This window comes from Heterodontus francisci, chromosome 30 (genome assembly GCF_036365525.1).
Source record: "Heterodontus francisci isolate sHetFra1 chromosome 30, sHetFra1.hap1, whole genome shotgun sequence".
NCBI lineage: Eukaryota > Metazoa > Chordata > Chondrichthyes > Heterodontiformes > Heterodontidae > Heterodontus > Heterodontus francisci.
In genome coordinates, this window is record NC_090400.1 from 59,082,397 (window position 1) to 59,099,600 (window position 17,204).

Sequence of the window (17,204 nt, forward strand, 5' to 3'; positions counted from 1 at the left end):
ATGATTCAGTTCATGGTGCACAGCTCCATGAGGGCCTTCCCACCTCAAATTCCATGTTGCCAGGCTGTTCCCGAAGGAAAGAACCAGAGCTTCAATGTCCACCTTCCCACCGGCTCTCTGGAGTGGCATTTTCACCCTATTTCTATTCTCCAGCCCAATGTCCATTGTCCTTTATTTCTATGATGTCTCAGTTAGTCAGTAGAAAGCTGAAAATGGAGCTTATTTCAGGGAGATGATGGGACTAGAATGTGCCCCACCAGCTGGTACAACAGTAACTGTATAGAATCAAACTGGGGACTATTGAAATATGCAAGAACAGGAACATCACCCAATGCACTAGAGCAGATCCTCGAGTGACCTCTTAGCTGTGTGACGTGCCTCATTGGTTAATCAGCTTAGGTTTGAGTTTAAGAATCCATGTTATGAAAGGGAGGTTAAAGTAAACCATCAACCAATTTTCATTGAACTGGGAATCTGGAACTGATTGAACAAACACATCTCTGCTACATAAGCAAGCATTGACCCTTTGATCCCAACCAAAAGCCTTCTCTTCGAGGAGCTGTCGCTATGGTCAATAAATCATTACTGAGCATTCAACAAACACAATTACCAGGGACAGACCAATTACACTCAACAACCTCACCTGCTCCCATTCTTCTTGACTCATGCTGCACACCAATCTAAGATTCCCAGTCTTATTGGTGGATGTTGCACAATGATCAACAAGGCACCCCGTTCTCATTGGTTGAAATTTCACCATGCAACAACAACAACAACAGCAACTTGCATTTCTATAGTGCCTTTAATGCAATAAAATATCCCAAGGTGCTTTGCAGGAGTGTAAATCAAACAGAAAATTGATATTGAGCCAAGGAAGGAGATATTAGGAGTGGTGACTAGAAATTTGGTCAAATAGGTAGATTTTAAGGATAATCTTAAAGGAGGATAGCAAGGTGGAGAGCCACAGTTGTTTAGGGAGGAAACTCCAGAATTTGGGGCCTCAGCCGTTGAAGGCACGGCCACCAAAGATTGGGTAAAGGGAATGAAGTGTCCAATTCCATTGCTACATATTATACAGTGACAGACAAGGAATGAATGCTGACCCTAACATGACCTTGTAAATCTTGCTCATCTTTTGGGACAGTACAGGTTTGTGTACTCTCTCCTCATAAATTAACCCTTGGCATCCGGGTATCATTCTGGTAAACCTATGCGGAACTCCTTCAAGGACCAATACACCCTTTCTAAGCTGTGGTGCTCAGAAGCATGGGAAAACTCTCCGCTGGTTGGAGTTGTACCTAGCACAATGGAAAATGGTTGTAGTTGTTGCAGGTCAATCATCTCAGTCCCAGGACATCACTGCAGGAGTTCCTCCGGGTAGTGTCCTAGACCCAACCATCTTCAGCTGCTTCATCAATGACCTTCCCTCCATCATAAGGTCAGAAGTGGGGATGTTCACTGGTAATTGCAGCACCATTCACGACTCCTCAGATACTGAAGCAGTCCGTGTAGAAATGCAGCAAGACAACATTCAGGCTTGGGCTGATAAGTGGCAAGTAACATTTGCATCATACAAGTGCCAGGCAATGCCCATCTCCAACAAGAGAGAATCTAACCATCTGCCCTTGACATTCAATGGCATTACCATTGCTGAATCCCCCACTATCAATATCCACCATTTGACAAGGTGCCACATAAAAGGTTATTGTGCAAAGTAGGAGCTTGTGTGGTGGGGTGGGGGGTGGCGGGGGGGGGGGGGGGTGGTGGTGGAGGTGGTAACATATTAACATGGATAGAAGATTGGCTGGCTGGCAGAAAACAGAGTATGCATAAATGGGTCCTTTTCTGATTGGCAGGATGTGACGAATGGAGTCCCGCAGGGGTCTGTGCTGAGGCCTCAACCTTTTACAATTTATATCAATGACTTAGATGAGGGGAGCAATGGACTGGTAGCTACATTTGCAGATGACACAAAGATAGTTAGGAAAGTATGTTGTGAAGAGGACATAAGGAGCTTGCGGACCGATATAGACAGGTTGAGTGAGTGGGCAAAAATCTGGCAGATGGAGAATAATGTTCACTTTGGCAGGAAGAATAAAAAAGCAGAGTATTTCATAAATGGGCAACGACTGCAGAATTCTGAGGTGCAGAGGGATCTAGGTGTTCTAGTGCAGGAGTCACATAAAGTTAGTATGCAGGTACAGCAGGTAATAAAGAAGGCTAATGGAATGCTATCCTGTATTACGAGACGAATTGAAAATAAAAGTAAGGATGTTATGCTTCAGTTATACAGGGCATTGGTGAGACCACATCTCGAATACTGTCTGCAGTTTTGGTCTCCTTATTTAAGGAAGGATGTGAATGCATTGGAGGCGGTTCAGAGGAGGTTTACTGGATTGATACCTGGAATGAGTGGGTTGTCTTATGAGGAAAGGTTGGACAGACTGGGCTTGTTTTCACTGGAGTTTAGAAGAGTAGGGGAGACTTGATTGAAGTTTATAAGATCCTGAACGTCTTCACAAGGTAGATGTGGAAAGGATGTTTCCTCTTGTGGGGGAGTCCAGAACTGTTTTGAAATTAGGGGTCGCTCTTTTGGGACAGAGATGAGAATTTTTTTCTCTGAGGGTTGTGCAACTTTGGAATTCTCTGCCTCAGAAGGTGGTGGAGGTGGGGGTCATTGAATATTTTAAGGTGGAGGGAGATAGATTCTTGTTAGGCAAGGGAATCAAAGATTATCGAGGGTAGATGGGAGGCTGGAATTAAAAACACAAACAGATCAGCCATGATCTTATTAAATTGTGGAGCAGGCTAGACGGACTAATAGCCTACTTCTGCTCCTAACTCGTATGGTCGTATGGAGGCTACCATTGACTAGAAACTGAACTGGACCAGCCATATAAATACCATGGCTACAAGAGCAGGTCAGAGGCTGGGAATTGTGTGGCGAGTAACTCACCTCCTGACTCCCCAAAGCCTGTCCACAAGGCACAAGTCAGGAGTGTGATGGAATACTCTCCACTTGCCTGGATGGGTGCAGCTCCAACAACATTCAAGAAGCTCAACACCATCCAGGACAAAGCAGCCCGCTTGATTGGCACCCCATCTACAAACATTCACTCCCTCCACCACCGACGCACAGTGGCAGCAGTGTGTACCATCTACAAGATGCACTGTAGCAATGCACCAAGACTCCTTCGACAGCACCTTCCAAACCCACGACCTGTACTACCTAGAAGGACAAGGGCAGCAGATGCATGGGAACATCACCACCTGCAAGTTCCCCTCCAAACCACACACCATCCTGACTTGGAACTATATCACCGTTCCTTCACTGTCGCCGGGTCTAAATCTTGGAACTCCCTCTCTAAACTACACCACATGGACTGCAGCGATTCAAGAAGGCACCTCACCAACATCTTCTGAAGGGCATTTAGGGATGCCAGTGACGCTCACATCCTGAAAATAAATTATTTTTCTAAAAGGAACTCCTTAATGTAAATCTATGAACAAAATCTTAAATACCATGCTTTGGATGAAGCTGAGGTCCAGACTACCTGTCCACCTAACACTACCATGGCTCTCTCTAAAGGGAGATGAAGGTTTTGGTTAGTGACCTGACTGCAATTCCTCCCTACACCTAAAGCAACAGAAATCAAATGAACTGGAGCATTCGTCTCATTGTCAATTATGGGAACTTGTGCATAAAAAAGCTGCTGTGGTTACCTACATAAGAACAGTCATTGCAATTCCGAGCAGCTCATTGTCACTGAAACCCTTTGATATGTTGCTGCATAAATACAAGATTAAAAGTGTTGCCTTTATATAGCGGTTTTCATTGAAAGTTTAGAATCATAGAACATTTATGGCCACTTGGCCCATCGTGTCTGTACTGGCTGAGCAACGATCCACCTATTCTAATCCCACCTTCCAGCATTTGGTCCGTAGCCCTGCAGATTACAGCACTTGAGGTGCACATCCAATATACCTCTTCAATGGGTTGAGGGTTTCTGCCTCGACTACTCTTTCAGGCAGTGAGTTCCAGACCCCCACCACCCTCTGGGTAAAAACATTTTTCCTCATCTCCCCTTTAATTTTTCTACCAATCACTTTAAATCTATGCCCCCTCGTCACTGACCTCTCTGCTAAGATGAATAGACCCTTCACCTCCTCTCTATCCAGGCCCCTCAAAATTTTGTACATTTTAATCAGATCTCCCCTCCGTCTTCTCTGCTCCAAGAAGAACAACCCCAGACTATCCAATCTTTCCTCATAGCTGCATTTTTCCAGTCCTGGCAACATCCTTGTAAATCTCCTCTACCCTCTCTAGTGCAATTACATCCTTTCTGTAATGAGGTGACCAGAACTACACACAGTATTCAAGTTGTGGCCTAACCAATGAGTTATACAGTTCCAACATAACCTCCCTGCTCTTATATTCTATACCTCGGCTAATAAAGGAAAGGATTCCATTTGCCTTCTTAACCACCTTATCAACCTGTCCTGCGACCTTCAGGGATCTGTGGACATTCACTCCAAGGTCCCTCACTTCCTCTACACTTCTCAGTATTTTCCCATTAATTGTGTATTTCTTTGCCTTGTTTGACCTCCCTATATACAACACCTCACACTTCTCCAGGGTTGAATTCCATTTGCCACTTTTCTGCCCATCTGACCAAACCATCAATATCCTCCTCGCGATCTACCATCTACCACATGGCCAATCTTTGTGTCATCTGCAAAATTCTTGATCATGCCCCCTACATTTACTTCCAAGACGTTAATATAAACCACAGAAAGCAGGGACCCAGTACTGAGCCCTGCGGAATGCCACTGGAAACAGCCCTCCAGTCACAAAAACACCCGTCAACAATTACCCTTTGTTTCCTGCCACTGAGCCAATTTTGTATCCACCTTGCTGCATTTCCCTGGATCCCATGGGAATTTATTTTTTTAACCAGTCTACCATGTGGGGCCTTGTCAAAAGCCTTGCTAAAATCTATGTAGACCACATCAACTGCACTACCCTCATCAATCTTGTTATTTTTTCAAAAGATTTGATCAAGTTGATCAAACAAAATCTTCCCTTAAATCCATGCTATTCTTGATTAACCTGTGCCTTTCTAAGTGACAGTTTATCCTGTCTCTCAGTATTGATTCCAATAATATGCCCACTACTGAAGTTAGACTGATCTGATTTTTAATTACGTTGATTGAGGGATAAATGCTTGCCCCAGGTGACCAGGGAGAACTCCCCTGCTCTTCTTCGAAATAGTGACTGTGGGATCTTTTACACCCACCTGAGAGGGCAGATGGAGACTCAATTTGATGTCTCAGCCATTAAACCAGGGCTCTGTGTAATAAGAATATTTGCACACTGAATCTCAGCCCCAAATACTGTTGCTCACTTTGCTCTTGGTTTTTCGAGTTGAATATTTTGGGCTGAGCTTTACCTAATTCATTGAACACTGCAGGAGTGAACCATTAACACTCAGGATTCAATAATTACACCAGTTTAACTTGAGTTAAATTGTATCACATTAAGCAAAATTCCTGCAGCCGCTAATTCCAGTCAACCAATGCAGACTCTGAGATGTCACTCCATCTTGCTAACTCTGCACTCTTTTTTCCAATCCAGGCTGTTTTGATCCGTATGAATCCTCTGTATGTGATGATTCCAACCACTTTAAGCACTTCTTTGGCCTTCATGCTGCCTGTTGCCACACCGCCCAATGCCATCGTGTTCTCCTATGGACACCTCAGGATCTCAGATATGGTAAGTATGTAGGAAAGATCTTGGAAGTTTCATCGTTCAGCGTGATGGCCAATTGGAACGCTTGCTCCTTTTATAGCTTAAAGGCAATACCTTAGATTGTACGGATTGCTCCAAACTCTTGAATGTTTATGAAAGTACGAACATGTGAATTAGGAGCAGGAGTAAACCACTCAGCCCCTTGAACCTTTTCCCCCATTCAATAAGATCACAGCTGATCTGATTGTAACCTCGACTCCATATTCCCGTCTTCCCCCAATAACCTTCCACTCCCTTGCTCATCAAGAATCTATCTACCTCCGCCTTAAAAATATTCAAAGTCTCTGCTTCCACTGCCTTTCGAGGAAGAGAATTCCAAAGACTCACAACCCTCTGAGAGAAAACATTTCTCCTCATCTCTGTCTTAAATGGGCGACCCCTTATTTTTAAACAGTGACCCCTAGTTCGAGATTCTCCCACAAGGGGAAACATCCTTTCCACATCCACCCTGTCAAGACCCCTCAGGATCTTAGTAAACCTTCTCTAAACTGTTTATGATGTATTTACATCCTTCCTTAAATAAGGAGACCAGCACTGTACTCAGTACTTCAGATGTGGTCTCACTAATGCCCTGTATAACTGAATTAGGAAAGCTAATAGAATGTTTATAGTTTATCGTGAGGGGAATTGAATACAAGAGTAGGGAGGTTATGCTTTTTTTTTTTCCATTCATGGGATGTGGGCGACGCTGGCCAGACCGGCATTTATTGCCCATCCCTAATTGCCCTTGAGAAGGTGGCAGCTCACCACCACCATGTGATTCATGCACTAGGACACCCAGAACCCTCTGCATCTCAGAGCTCCGCAATCTCTCACCATTTTGATAATATGCTTCATTTTTATTCTTCCCTGAACTGTGAATTTTACCTGAACAGAGACAGTTTTGTGACATAGTCTGCCATACTGGCTCATCAGGCTATCCAGAGTGGTGCTGAACTGTGGAACCATGAACATTTACAGTGCGGAAGGAGGCCATTCAGCCCATCATCTCTGTGCTGGCTCTTTACTAAAGCAATTCAAAACTAATCTCCATGTCTTTCTTTCTCCCCAGTCAGGTATTTTCCTCTGCTTCAAATATTTAGCCAGTAATGTCTCTGACTCAAGTACTCAAGCATTTCATGTCCCAACAACCCTCCTTAGTTTAGTTTAGAGATACAGCACTGAAACAGGCCCTTCGGTCCACCAAGTCTGTGCCGACCATCAACCACCCATTTATACTAATCCTACACTAATCCCATATTCCTACCACATCCCCACCTGTCCCTATATTTCCCTACCATCTACCTATACTAGGGGCAATTGCTAATGGCCAATTTACCTATCAACCTGCAAGTCTTTGGCATGTGGGAGGAAACCGGAGCACCCGGAGGAAACCCACGCAGACACAGGGAGAACTTGCAAAATCCACACAGGCAGTACCCAGAATTGAACCCGGGTCGCTGGAGCTGTGAGGCTGCAGTGCTAACCAGTGCGCCAAAGTGCCGCCCCACTTAAGAAATCCAAGCTAATCCCTCTTCTTACTCCCCCAGTGATAATTTTAAATTAATGGGCCCTCATTACTGACTCTCGATCCACAGGAAACAAACTTTCCCTACTCATCTGATCGAAGAATGCCCATTTTGGTGAAGCAGTGGAAAGGTTGGTGATGTCCATGGAACCATATCCCAATGTGGAGTCAGCATCTTTGAGAGTAGGTGGACAGAAGTGACTTTTCAAATATGTAGCCCAGATTTCTGGTGAGCTGTTCCTTCTGAAAGGTTACCCAGTGCCAGATTGGATTTGCTCAACTTGTCCAAAGGTGTGAGAAGATCGCAATCAGAGCACAAGGGCAGGAATCTTAAAATAATAAAGGGAGGGGAGGTGCAGAGAAACCATTACCTGTGATCGGTAGGGGGGGTGGGGGCGGAGTTTAGAACATTAGGGCAAAATCTTCAAATTGGAGCCAGGCCGTTCAGGGGTGATGTCAGGAAGCAGTTCTTCACACAAAGGGGAGTGGGAATCTGGAACTCTCTCACCCCAGAAAGCTGTTGATGCTGAAGATCAATTGAAATGTTCAAGACTGAGACTGATAGAACTTTGGGTAAGGGTATTAAGGGATATGGAGAAAAGGCGGGTAAATGGAGTTGAGGCGTAGATTAGCAAATAATCCGGGACAACATTCATTGGCACTTGGAAAGTATGGGTTAATTAATGAGAGTCAGCACACATTTGTTAAAGGCAAGTCATGTTTGAATACGTTGATTGGGTTCTTTGCTGAACTAACAGAGACGATTGTTGAGGATAGCGTGGTTGATGTTGTGTATATGGACTTTCACAACATCTTTGACAAAGTAGCACATAATAGACTTCAAAATTAAAGCCCATGGGATCAAAGGGAAATGACAGCATGGATACAAATTTGGCTAAACAGAAAGCAGAGAGTAATGGTGAATGGTTGTTTCTCAGACTGGACGGCAATGTGCAGTGGGGTTCCCCAGGGGTCAGTATTAGGACCACTGCTCTTCTTGATATATATTCATGATCTAGACTTAGGTAAACATCACCACATGCAAGTTCCCCTCCAAGTCACACACCATCCTGATTTGGAACTATAATCGCCGTTCCTTCACTGTCACTGGGTCAAAATCCTGGAACTCTCTTCCGAGCAGCACTGTGGGTATACCTACCCCACATGGACTGCAGCAGTTCAAGAAGGCAGCTCACCACCACCTTCTCAAGGGCAATTAGGGATGGGCAATAAATGCTGGACTAGCCAGCGACACCCACATCCCAGGAATGTATAAAAAAATGCAGAGCATAATTTCAAAATTTATAGATGGAAACTTGGAAATATAGTAAACAATGAGGAGAATAGTAACAAACTTCAGGAGGGCAGAGACAGACTGGGTGAAATGGGCAGATACATGGCAGATACAGTTCAATTCAGAGAAGTGCGAAGTGATACATTTTGGGTGGAAGAATGAGGAGAAGCAACAGAAACTAAATGGTACAATTTTAAACAAGATGCAGGAACAGAGAGACCTGGAGGTGTTTGTACACAAATCATTGAAGGTGCAGGACAAGTTGAGAAGGCTGTTAAAGGGTACAGGATCCTTGACTTTATTAATCGTAGAATGGAGTACAAAAGCGAGGAAATGATGCTAAACCTTTATAGAACACCGGTTAAATCCCACCTGGAGTATTATATCCAGTTCAGGGCACCACACTTTAGGAAGGAGGTGAAGGTCTTAGAGAGGCCGCAGAGGAGATTTACTGGATTGTTCCAGAGATGAGGGATTTCAGTTATGTGGAGAGACTGGTGAAACTGGGATTGTTTTTAGAACAAAGAGGCTTAAGAGATTTAATCGAGGTGCTCAAATTGATAAACAAGATTGATAGGGTTAATAAAAGGAAACAGTTTTCAGTGGTAGAAGGGTCGGTAACCAGAGGACACAGATTTAAGATAACTGGAAAAAGTCAATGGGAGATGAGAATTTTGTCTTTACACAGTGAGTTGTTGTGATCTGGAACGCGCTGCCTGAAAGGGCGGTGGAAGCAGATTCAATAGTAACTTTCAAAAGGCAATTGGATAAATTATAGAATATAATCATAGAATAGTACAGCACAGAAGGAGACCATTCATCCCATTGAGTCTACACTGGCTCTTTTGAACACCAAACCAGTTAGTCCCACTCCACTGCTTTTTCCCCATACTCCTGCAATTTTTTCTCCTTCAAGTATTTATCCAATTCTGCTTTTTCCAATCACCTTAAATCTGTGCCCTCTCATTATCAATCCTTCAACCACTGGAAATATTTTTTCTTTTTTATATTTTAATATAAGTACTTGATGGGGTAAATTTACAGGGCTATGGGGAAAGAACTGAGGAATGGGACTAAGCTAGCAAACAGCTGGGTCGAATAGCCTCCTCCTGTTCCTGTGAAACAGACTCGAGGGGCTGAATGGCCTCCTCCTGTTCCGATGTAACAGGATCGAGGGGCTGAATGACCTCCTCCTGTTCCTGTGTAACAGGCTCGAGGGGCTGAATGGCCTCCTCCTGTTCCTGTGTAATAGACTCAAGGGGCTGAATGGTCTCCTCCTGTTCCTGTGTAATAGACTCGAGGGGCTGAATGGTCTCCTCCTGTTCCTGTGTAACAGGCTCGAGGGGCTGAATGGCCTCCTCCTGTTCCTGTGTAATAGACTCAAGGGGCTGAATGGTCTCCTCCTGTTCCTGTGTAACAGACTCGAGGGGTTGAATGGCCTCCTCCTGTTCCTGTGAGACATACTTGAGGGGCTGAATGGCCTCCTCCTTTTCCTGTGTATATGCAATGTAATGGGCTCAAGGGCTTGAACTGGTGCCCGTCGCCTTCCTCACTGCTTTATAACTTCAGGAATTTAACTGCTAGTCATCCAGCTTTGAGTGGGCAGATTTGAATCTGATTTGACTAATCTATGTTTACCATTGTACAGGTCAAGGCTGGATCTATGCTCAATGTAATCGGAGTGACCAGTGTTACGATAGCCATCAACATCTGGGGTAAGCCAATGTTCCAACTCAACACTTTCCCTGACTGGGCTAATGTCACACTCGGAATGTGACAGACAGGGAGCACGTGTGTCAGGCAAGAGTTGGAGTTTATTGAAGTGGGAAACAGAGAGAGCTGGAGATTGGTGGCTGTCATTTAATCAGTGGAAACTGCATACTCAAGGAATTCTAGACGAATGTGATCAGACTGTGTATAGCTTGTGGGGAATGCAGAAATATGAGTGTGCCGACGAAAAGATTAAATTATTCCTGACAACTGTACCCGGTTATTTGGTTCGATTAGTTTGGATTACTTATCCCTGAACTTGGACTTTAGTTTCAGATCCATAGATCAAAGTTAAGTGTTAATCTACATCCATTGATAAGCTAGAGTTGTGTTAAAGATAGATAAAGATAAAGTTAGAGTTTGTGTCCCTGCCAATGAAATCCTCACACAATCAGAGATATTCTGGCACAAGTGGAGACCATTCAGTCCATCGTGCTGCTGTTTGACACTCTATTCTAATGCCATCACCCTGCTTCTCCCGTATCCTTTAATATTTTCCTTCTTTAAGTGTTTCTCTAATTTCTCCTTAAGTGCTGCAGTTGACTGGGCTTCAGGTGTTTCATGTGGGAATCAATTCTGTATCCGAATATCCCTTCCTCTGAATCTCCCTCTCCCCTCCACATGCTCATCGATGCTCCTTTACCCAGTGTTACTGTAATCCCACGGGTCATGTGGGGCCTTGGCAGGGCAGCAGGGTATTTATTCCATGGAAGGCAGTACCAAGGGTATGGTCCCTGCTCCTGATGGCTGTCCCTCACTCCCACTGCAAAGGGACATTGTATGGACTGCAGCTCGGGATGGGAACCTCATGGACGATTAGCCACCTGTCCTCATTGTTTTGTCTCCATCATGGGCGCTTGTTTGAGCTAGACCATTCGAGCGAAATCAAGAAGAGGCTTTTCACTGAGAGGATCGAGGAAATCTCCCCCACAAGGCTATGGATGGGCTCATTCTGAAGACTGAGATGGATAGCTTTCTGTTCGATAAGGGAGGAAAGGCAGGTAAACAGAGTTGAGGCACTGATCAGCCATGATATAACTGACAGAGCAGGTTCAAGGGGCTGAATGGCCTCCTCCTCCCACAATTTGCAGAATGCTATTGCTACACAGGAACATTGCACTGGGGCAGGTAGTTAGACAGCCTGTCATAAACCATTCTCTATAATTGGTGCTGCTTCCATGGAATTCAATTCCAATATAAGGAATACAGGGTTAAGTATCAGGAATCACTGATGGGACAGTGTAGAGGGAGCTTTACTCTCTATCTAACCCCGTTGGTTTTTTTCTTTTTTTATATATAAGGTGGCCTTTATACCCCAGGCCCCTTTCATATATTTTATGTCGAGGGGGTCTTTATTCCTCAGCCCCCTTTATATACATATTTATATTTTTTAAATAACTTTCTTAAAGACAGATATATAAACAAAAAACTCAAATTAAAATGCCATTCTCGGCGTCGACAATGCACTCCAGTCCCTGCGGTGCCCACCGGTTGCGGAAGGCCTCAAGCGTACCGGCGGACACCGCATGCTACTTCTCCAGGGACACCCGGGCGCAAACGTAACCGCGGAAGAGGGGCAGGCAATCGGGGAGGACAAAACCCCCCACGGCCCGCAGCCTGGACCTGTGAATTGTCACCTTGGCCAGGCCCAGGAGCAGACCGACGAGGAGATGCTCCTCCCGGCCCACGCCCCTCCGCACTGGGTGCCCAAAGATCAGGAGCGTGGGACTGAAGTGCAGCCAGAACTTGAGGAGCAGCCCCTTCAGATACTCAAAGAGGGGCTGCAACCTCACACACTCCGTATAAATGTGGAACACGGACTCGTCCAGGCCGCAGAAAGTACAGGCGGTCTGGGAGTCCGTGAACCGATTTAAAGGTCTATTGCACGGGACTGCCCTGTGCACCAGCCTCCACCCCAGGTCCTTGATGTAAAGGGGGAAGACTCCCGCGTAGAGAGACCTCCATTGGGGTTTCGCGTTGGCGTCTGGCCGGCTGACGAGGGCGAGGAAGTGGAGAGTGTGCAGGAGCAGCCCGTGCAGGAGCAGCCCATACAGGAAACCCCTCCGCGCCAATTGGAATGGCACGGAGGGCATTTCCGAGAGGCGGCTCGGGTTGTGCGGGACCGGCTCCCTAGGAGGGTTTCGGGGCCTGGGTCCAATGAGCAGTTCCAGCTGAGCGGGGGTCAGCTCGGCCGGGACCGCTCCGCGCTCCCGAGCCCCCTCGTCACCCGTAGTGAGGGGCGTCCCTGAGGCTTCAGCGACTGCTCCGCCCACCGGTCCGTCCCTGGAGTTGGCTGCCCTGACTGGAGGTGACCATGTTTTAGAATCGGAATAGATCCCGGTAAAAGACAGGCAACTCCCTCAGAGAGGCGCGGCTAACGGTCTCCACCAGGAGCTGCGTGTCGGCTTGAAGGCAGTGACACTGGTGGAAAAAATTCGCCGCCAGCACACACCATATGGGAGGACGCTCGACGTACAGGTATCTCTGCAGGGTCCAAAGGCGGAGAGTTGCAGCCTGGGTGCGGACGCACACCAGCGACTGGCTGCCCTCCTTGATCGGGAGACTCAGGACCGTAGCAGAGACCCAGTGTTTCCTCTTGCCCCAGAAGAAATCGACGAGTTTCTTCTGGATCTTAGTGGCGAATGCAGGGTGCAGGGCCAAAGTGACTAACCGGTACCACAGCATGGAGGCCACCAGTTGGTTTATGACCAACGCTCGGCCCCTGTAGGAAAGCACTCGGAGCAGTCCTGTCCAGCGCCCCAGCCGAGCGGTGACTTTCGCCTCCAACTCCTGCCAGTTTGCCGGCCAGGCTTCCTCAGCGGGGCTAAGGTGGACTCCTAGATAGAGGAGGTGCGTGGTGCTCCACGCAAAAGGTGTCATCTCCTCCGGCAGGGTGTCCACCTGCCACTGACCCACCAGGAGTCCGGAACATTTCCCCCAACTGATCCTCGCGGAGGACGCGGCAGAAAAGGTCTGCTGGCAGTCGCGCATCCTCCGCAAGTCAACGGGATCTGTGACTGCCAGGCACACATAATTGGCATAAGCCGAGAGGACGACCCGCATGGCTGGCTCGCGCAGAGCCAATCCCGTCAACCTCCTGCGAAGCAGGCAGAGGAACGGCTCCACGCAGATGGTATACAATTGGCCGGACATGGGGCATCCCTGATGCACTCCTCTCCCAAAGCGAAGGGGCGCTGTCAAGGACCCGTTAACTTTGACTGGACACTCTGCGGCGGCGTATAAAAGTCGGACCCGGGCCACGAAATGCGGCCCGAGTCCGAAAGCGCACAGAGTCCCGAAAAGGTATTCGTGATCCACCCTTTCGAACGCCTTCTCCTGATCAAGGGAGAGAAAGGCGACCGACTGACCAGTCCTCTGGGAAAGATGGATCAGGTCCCGGACCAGGTGGATGTTGTCCTGGATGGACCGGCCCGGGACCGTGTAGGACTGGTCGGGGTGGATCATGTGGGCCAGCACGGAGCCCAGGCGGGTAAACATAGCCCCGGCAACGATCTTATAATCCGTGCTGAGGAGGGAGACCGGACGCCAGTTTTTAAGCAGGCGGAGATCGCCCCTTTTCAGCAGCAGGACGATGACCGCCCTGCGCCACGAGAGGGGCATCTCCCCGGTCGCCAGGCTTTCCCCCAGGACCCGCGCGTAATCGTCCCCCAGGGCATCCCAGAACGCCCTGAGGAACTCCACAGTCAACCCATCCAGCCCTGGGGATTTGCCCCTCGAGAGCTGGTGGAGGGCGCCGGTCAGCTCCGCCAACGTGAGCGGAGCCTCCAATCCTTCAACGCCCTCCGGGCTGACCTTCGGCAGGTCCTCCCACAAAACTGCGCGCGTCCTCGCTGGACGGATCTGGAGAGAACAACGCACTGTAATACGTCCGGACCAGGAGGCCCATTCCCTCCGGATTCGTGACGGAGGATCCGTCGTCTGCCAGCAGCTCGACGAGCTGCTTACGGACCCCCCACCATTTTTCCAGCGAGTAGAAGAAATGTGAGGTGCAGCCCAAATCTTCCATGACCTGGATCCGCGACCTCACGTATGCGCCTTAGGACCCTATGAGCTGCGGGTCCCTCAGCGCGCCCTCCTTCTCTTTGTACGCCTGACACAGGTCCGGGTCCGCGACGGCATGACCGAGGCGGGTCTCCAAGTCGAGCACCTCCCTCTCTAGGCGCCCGATCTCGGCTTCCCGCCTCTTGCTCAACCCCTTTGCATACTCCTGACAGAAGACATGGATGTGAGTCTTGCCCACATCCCACCACAGCGTCAAGGAGGGGAAGCCCCCCTGCTTCCTTCTCCAGTCAGCCCAGAATCGACAGAACGAGACCCGAAATCGCTTGTCCTCCAGCAGCCGGTTGTTAAAGTGCCAGTAGGCGGACCCTGCCCTGGTGCGGTGCTGAGTGAACTCCACCCACACCAGATGATGGTCCGGGCACAGCACCAGCCGCATGGAGGCCGCCGAAACGCGGGAGACGTATGCCTGCGAAATGTAGAGGCGGTCGATTCGGGACCCTCCTTCTCCAGACCTCAACGTGAAGGCGCTGGAGTCGGGATGGAGATTCCGCCAGACATCCACCAAGTTGAGGGAGCTGATCAGTCCCCTCAACTTCTGCACCGACACTTGGCCGCGCTGGGGACTGGAGCGATCCCCCACCTCGAGGGTGCAGTTAAAATCCCTCCCCCACCGAGGATGATGCACTCGCCACTATCGATAGAGCTCAAGAGAGCGGACACTTCTTCAAAGAAGCGCGCTTGCAATGCGTCGGGTCTGGGCGCGTACGCGTTCACAAAGTGGAGCGGCACGCTACCCAGGCGAACGGCGAGGTGGAGCAAGCGGCCCGGCATTAGCTCCTTGACCCCCAAGATCTCCAGCTGAAAGGTCGGGGCCAACAAGATAACCACTCCACTAGAAATAGGGGTGAGGTGACTCATGTAGGCCCCACCCTGCCACTCCAGGAGCCAGGTGGCTTCGTCTCCCGGAACGGTGTGGGTTTCCTGCAGAAAGCTCACCGTGTATCTCCCTTCCCTAAGGACTGAGAGATTGTGAAATCTGCGGTGAGACCCCCTGCTGCCGTTGATGTTGAGGCTGGCTATGGTTATCTTCATGTCAAAGGTACTTAAAACCCGTCACCAACAGCTCACTGTGAGGATGGAGTGGAAGTGCACCTGGCCCTCCACTCCCCCAGCAACCCATTGAGGAACACATTAAAACGGCGCCTCTCAACCAGTTTCACGTCCCCGCGCTTGCCCGCTTTCTTAAGGGCGGCACGGACGGACTGGATGATCAGCGCCAGATTCGACCAACGGTCGAGGGCCAGCTGAACTTTATTGCAGCAACCCCTGCAAGCCGCGAGGAAATCCCGGAGTTCCGCAGTGGGGATGAGAGGAAACTTGGTAGGAGGCACGAGGGACTCCACGACCTCACTGACGATGGAATCAAGGTCGGCCTCCGTGCCCCGCACCGAATCCCCATCCTCCTCCGGGTCGTCACCGCCAGCGGCCGACACACCCATCACACACTGTGGGGTGGACGTTCCGGCCGTGCCAGCTGGTCCTGCCTCTGTCACGATCCCACCCCCAGGATCGATGGCGGAGGAGTCCTCTCTGGGGTTATCTATTGGGTGGTAGCCTATGGGCACCAGCAGTTCAGGACCCCCCTCCACCTCCGTCCCCAGGCCAGCGAGCAGCCCAGGGGAAACAGTCATTGCCAACTCCGGAATTCCAGCCGGAGCCGAGACTGGAGGTGGAGAGAGGAGGCCATCCCCCACTCCGCCAGCGCACACAGACCCAGCAGACGGGGAATTACACAAATTCAGGTCTGGGTCGGGTACATCCTAGGCGGCGGCGTCAGGCTGTTGGGAGGGTGGACCCTCACACACACGACCCATCGGCCAAAGGAATGGTTTCTCTCATGCGGTCCACAGGCTCCCCCACCATGGGCGGGCCCCCCACCTTGGGAGTTCCCAAGACTACAGATGCATCTTTCCCCCCTCTATCCTGAGGGACAGAGGGTTCCCACCCAGGGCTTTTGGCCTTCATGGAGCTGGTGGCGTGGAAAGCCCAGGAGATGGGCCCTGCAACTCATGGCTCTCTTCAGAGGAGGGACGTCTCCTCCTCTTATTGCAGGAGGGGGATGGAGATTCAGAGACCTCCATCACAGCAGAGAGCTCTGCTTCTCCCTCCACACCCCCAAGCCCAGGTTTCTTGGGCCCGAGCTCAGCCACCGGGCAGGTGGGCTCCCCTGCATCAGCCGTAGGGCTGGACTCAGGCTCAGGACTTTTCTTCTTTATCCAAAGGGCACACCTTGGGTGTTTCGCTTTGCGCCGTGCCTTCCTTCCACCCGGACGGGTCTCCCCCTCTCCACCTGAGGCCGTGAAAACCATGGCCTCCAGAACTGCCTGAGCGGTGGTTGTTGCAGGTGTTGGGGGGAGTAGGGGGAGGTGCAGTGGTGCCACCCTGGGCCACCAAGGTGGAGTTGGTGGCCGGGAGGTTGGGGCAGCTCTTCCTAACATGCCCCACCCCCATGCAGTCATAGCACCGCGCCCCGTCTGAGGTCCAGAAGACGCGGTAGGCCGTCCCCTGGAACTCTACATTGAAATGGCTCTCTGTGACCACATCCCGCGCCAGCTGCATGAACAGCTGGCCGCGGAAAGAGTACACATGCCGGTGGCTGTTCTCCCGAAGACCGAGCGGGACTGGGGTGAGCCCCGTCTATACTTTCCCCAGATGGTGCAGGTGGGGAAGGAGGAGCTCACCAGGAATGAAGGGCGGGACATTTGACAAAATGACCTGTTGCGCAGTGGCCTCCAGGGGGT

General features: G+C 49.6%; 1 protein-coding gene across 2 annotated transcripts in view; it reads left to right on the forward strand.

Annotated features, from left to right (window-relative positions):
- LOC137346851 (Na(+)/citrate cotransporter-like) overlaps positions 1-13,688 on the forward strand; it is an 81,599-nt gene extending 67,911 nt beyond the window's left edge. For both annotated transcript variants that reach the window (XM_068010792.1, XM_068010791.1), the window contains 2 exons: positions 5,636-5,773; positions 10,259-13,688. In XM_068010792.1, the coding sequence (XP_067866893.1) occupies positions 5,636-5,773; positions 10,259-10,387 (267 nt within the window). In that variant the 3' untranslated portion in view covers positions 10,388-13,688. The remainder of the gene's footprint in view (positions 1-5,635; positions 5,774-10,258) is intronic.
- Positions 13,689-17,204: the final 3,516 nt, after the last annotated feature.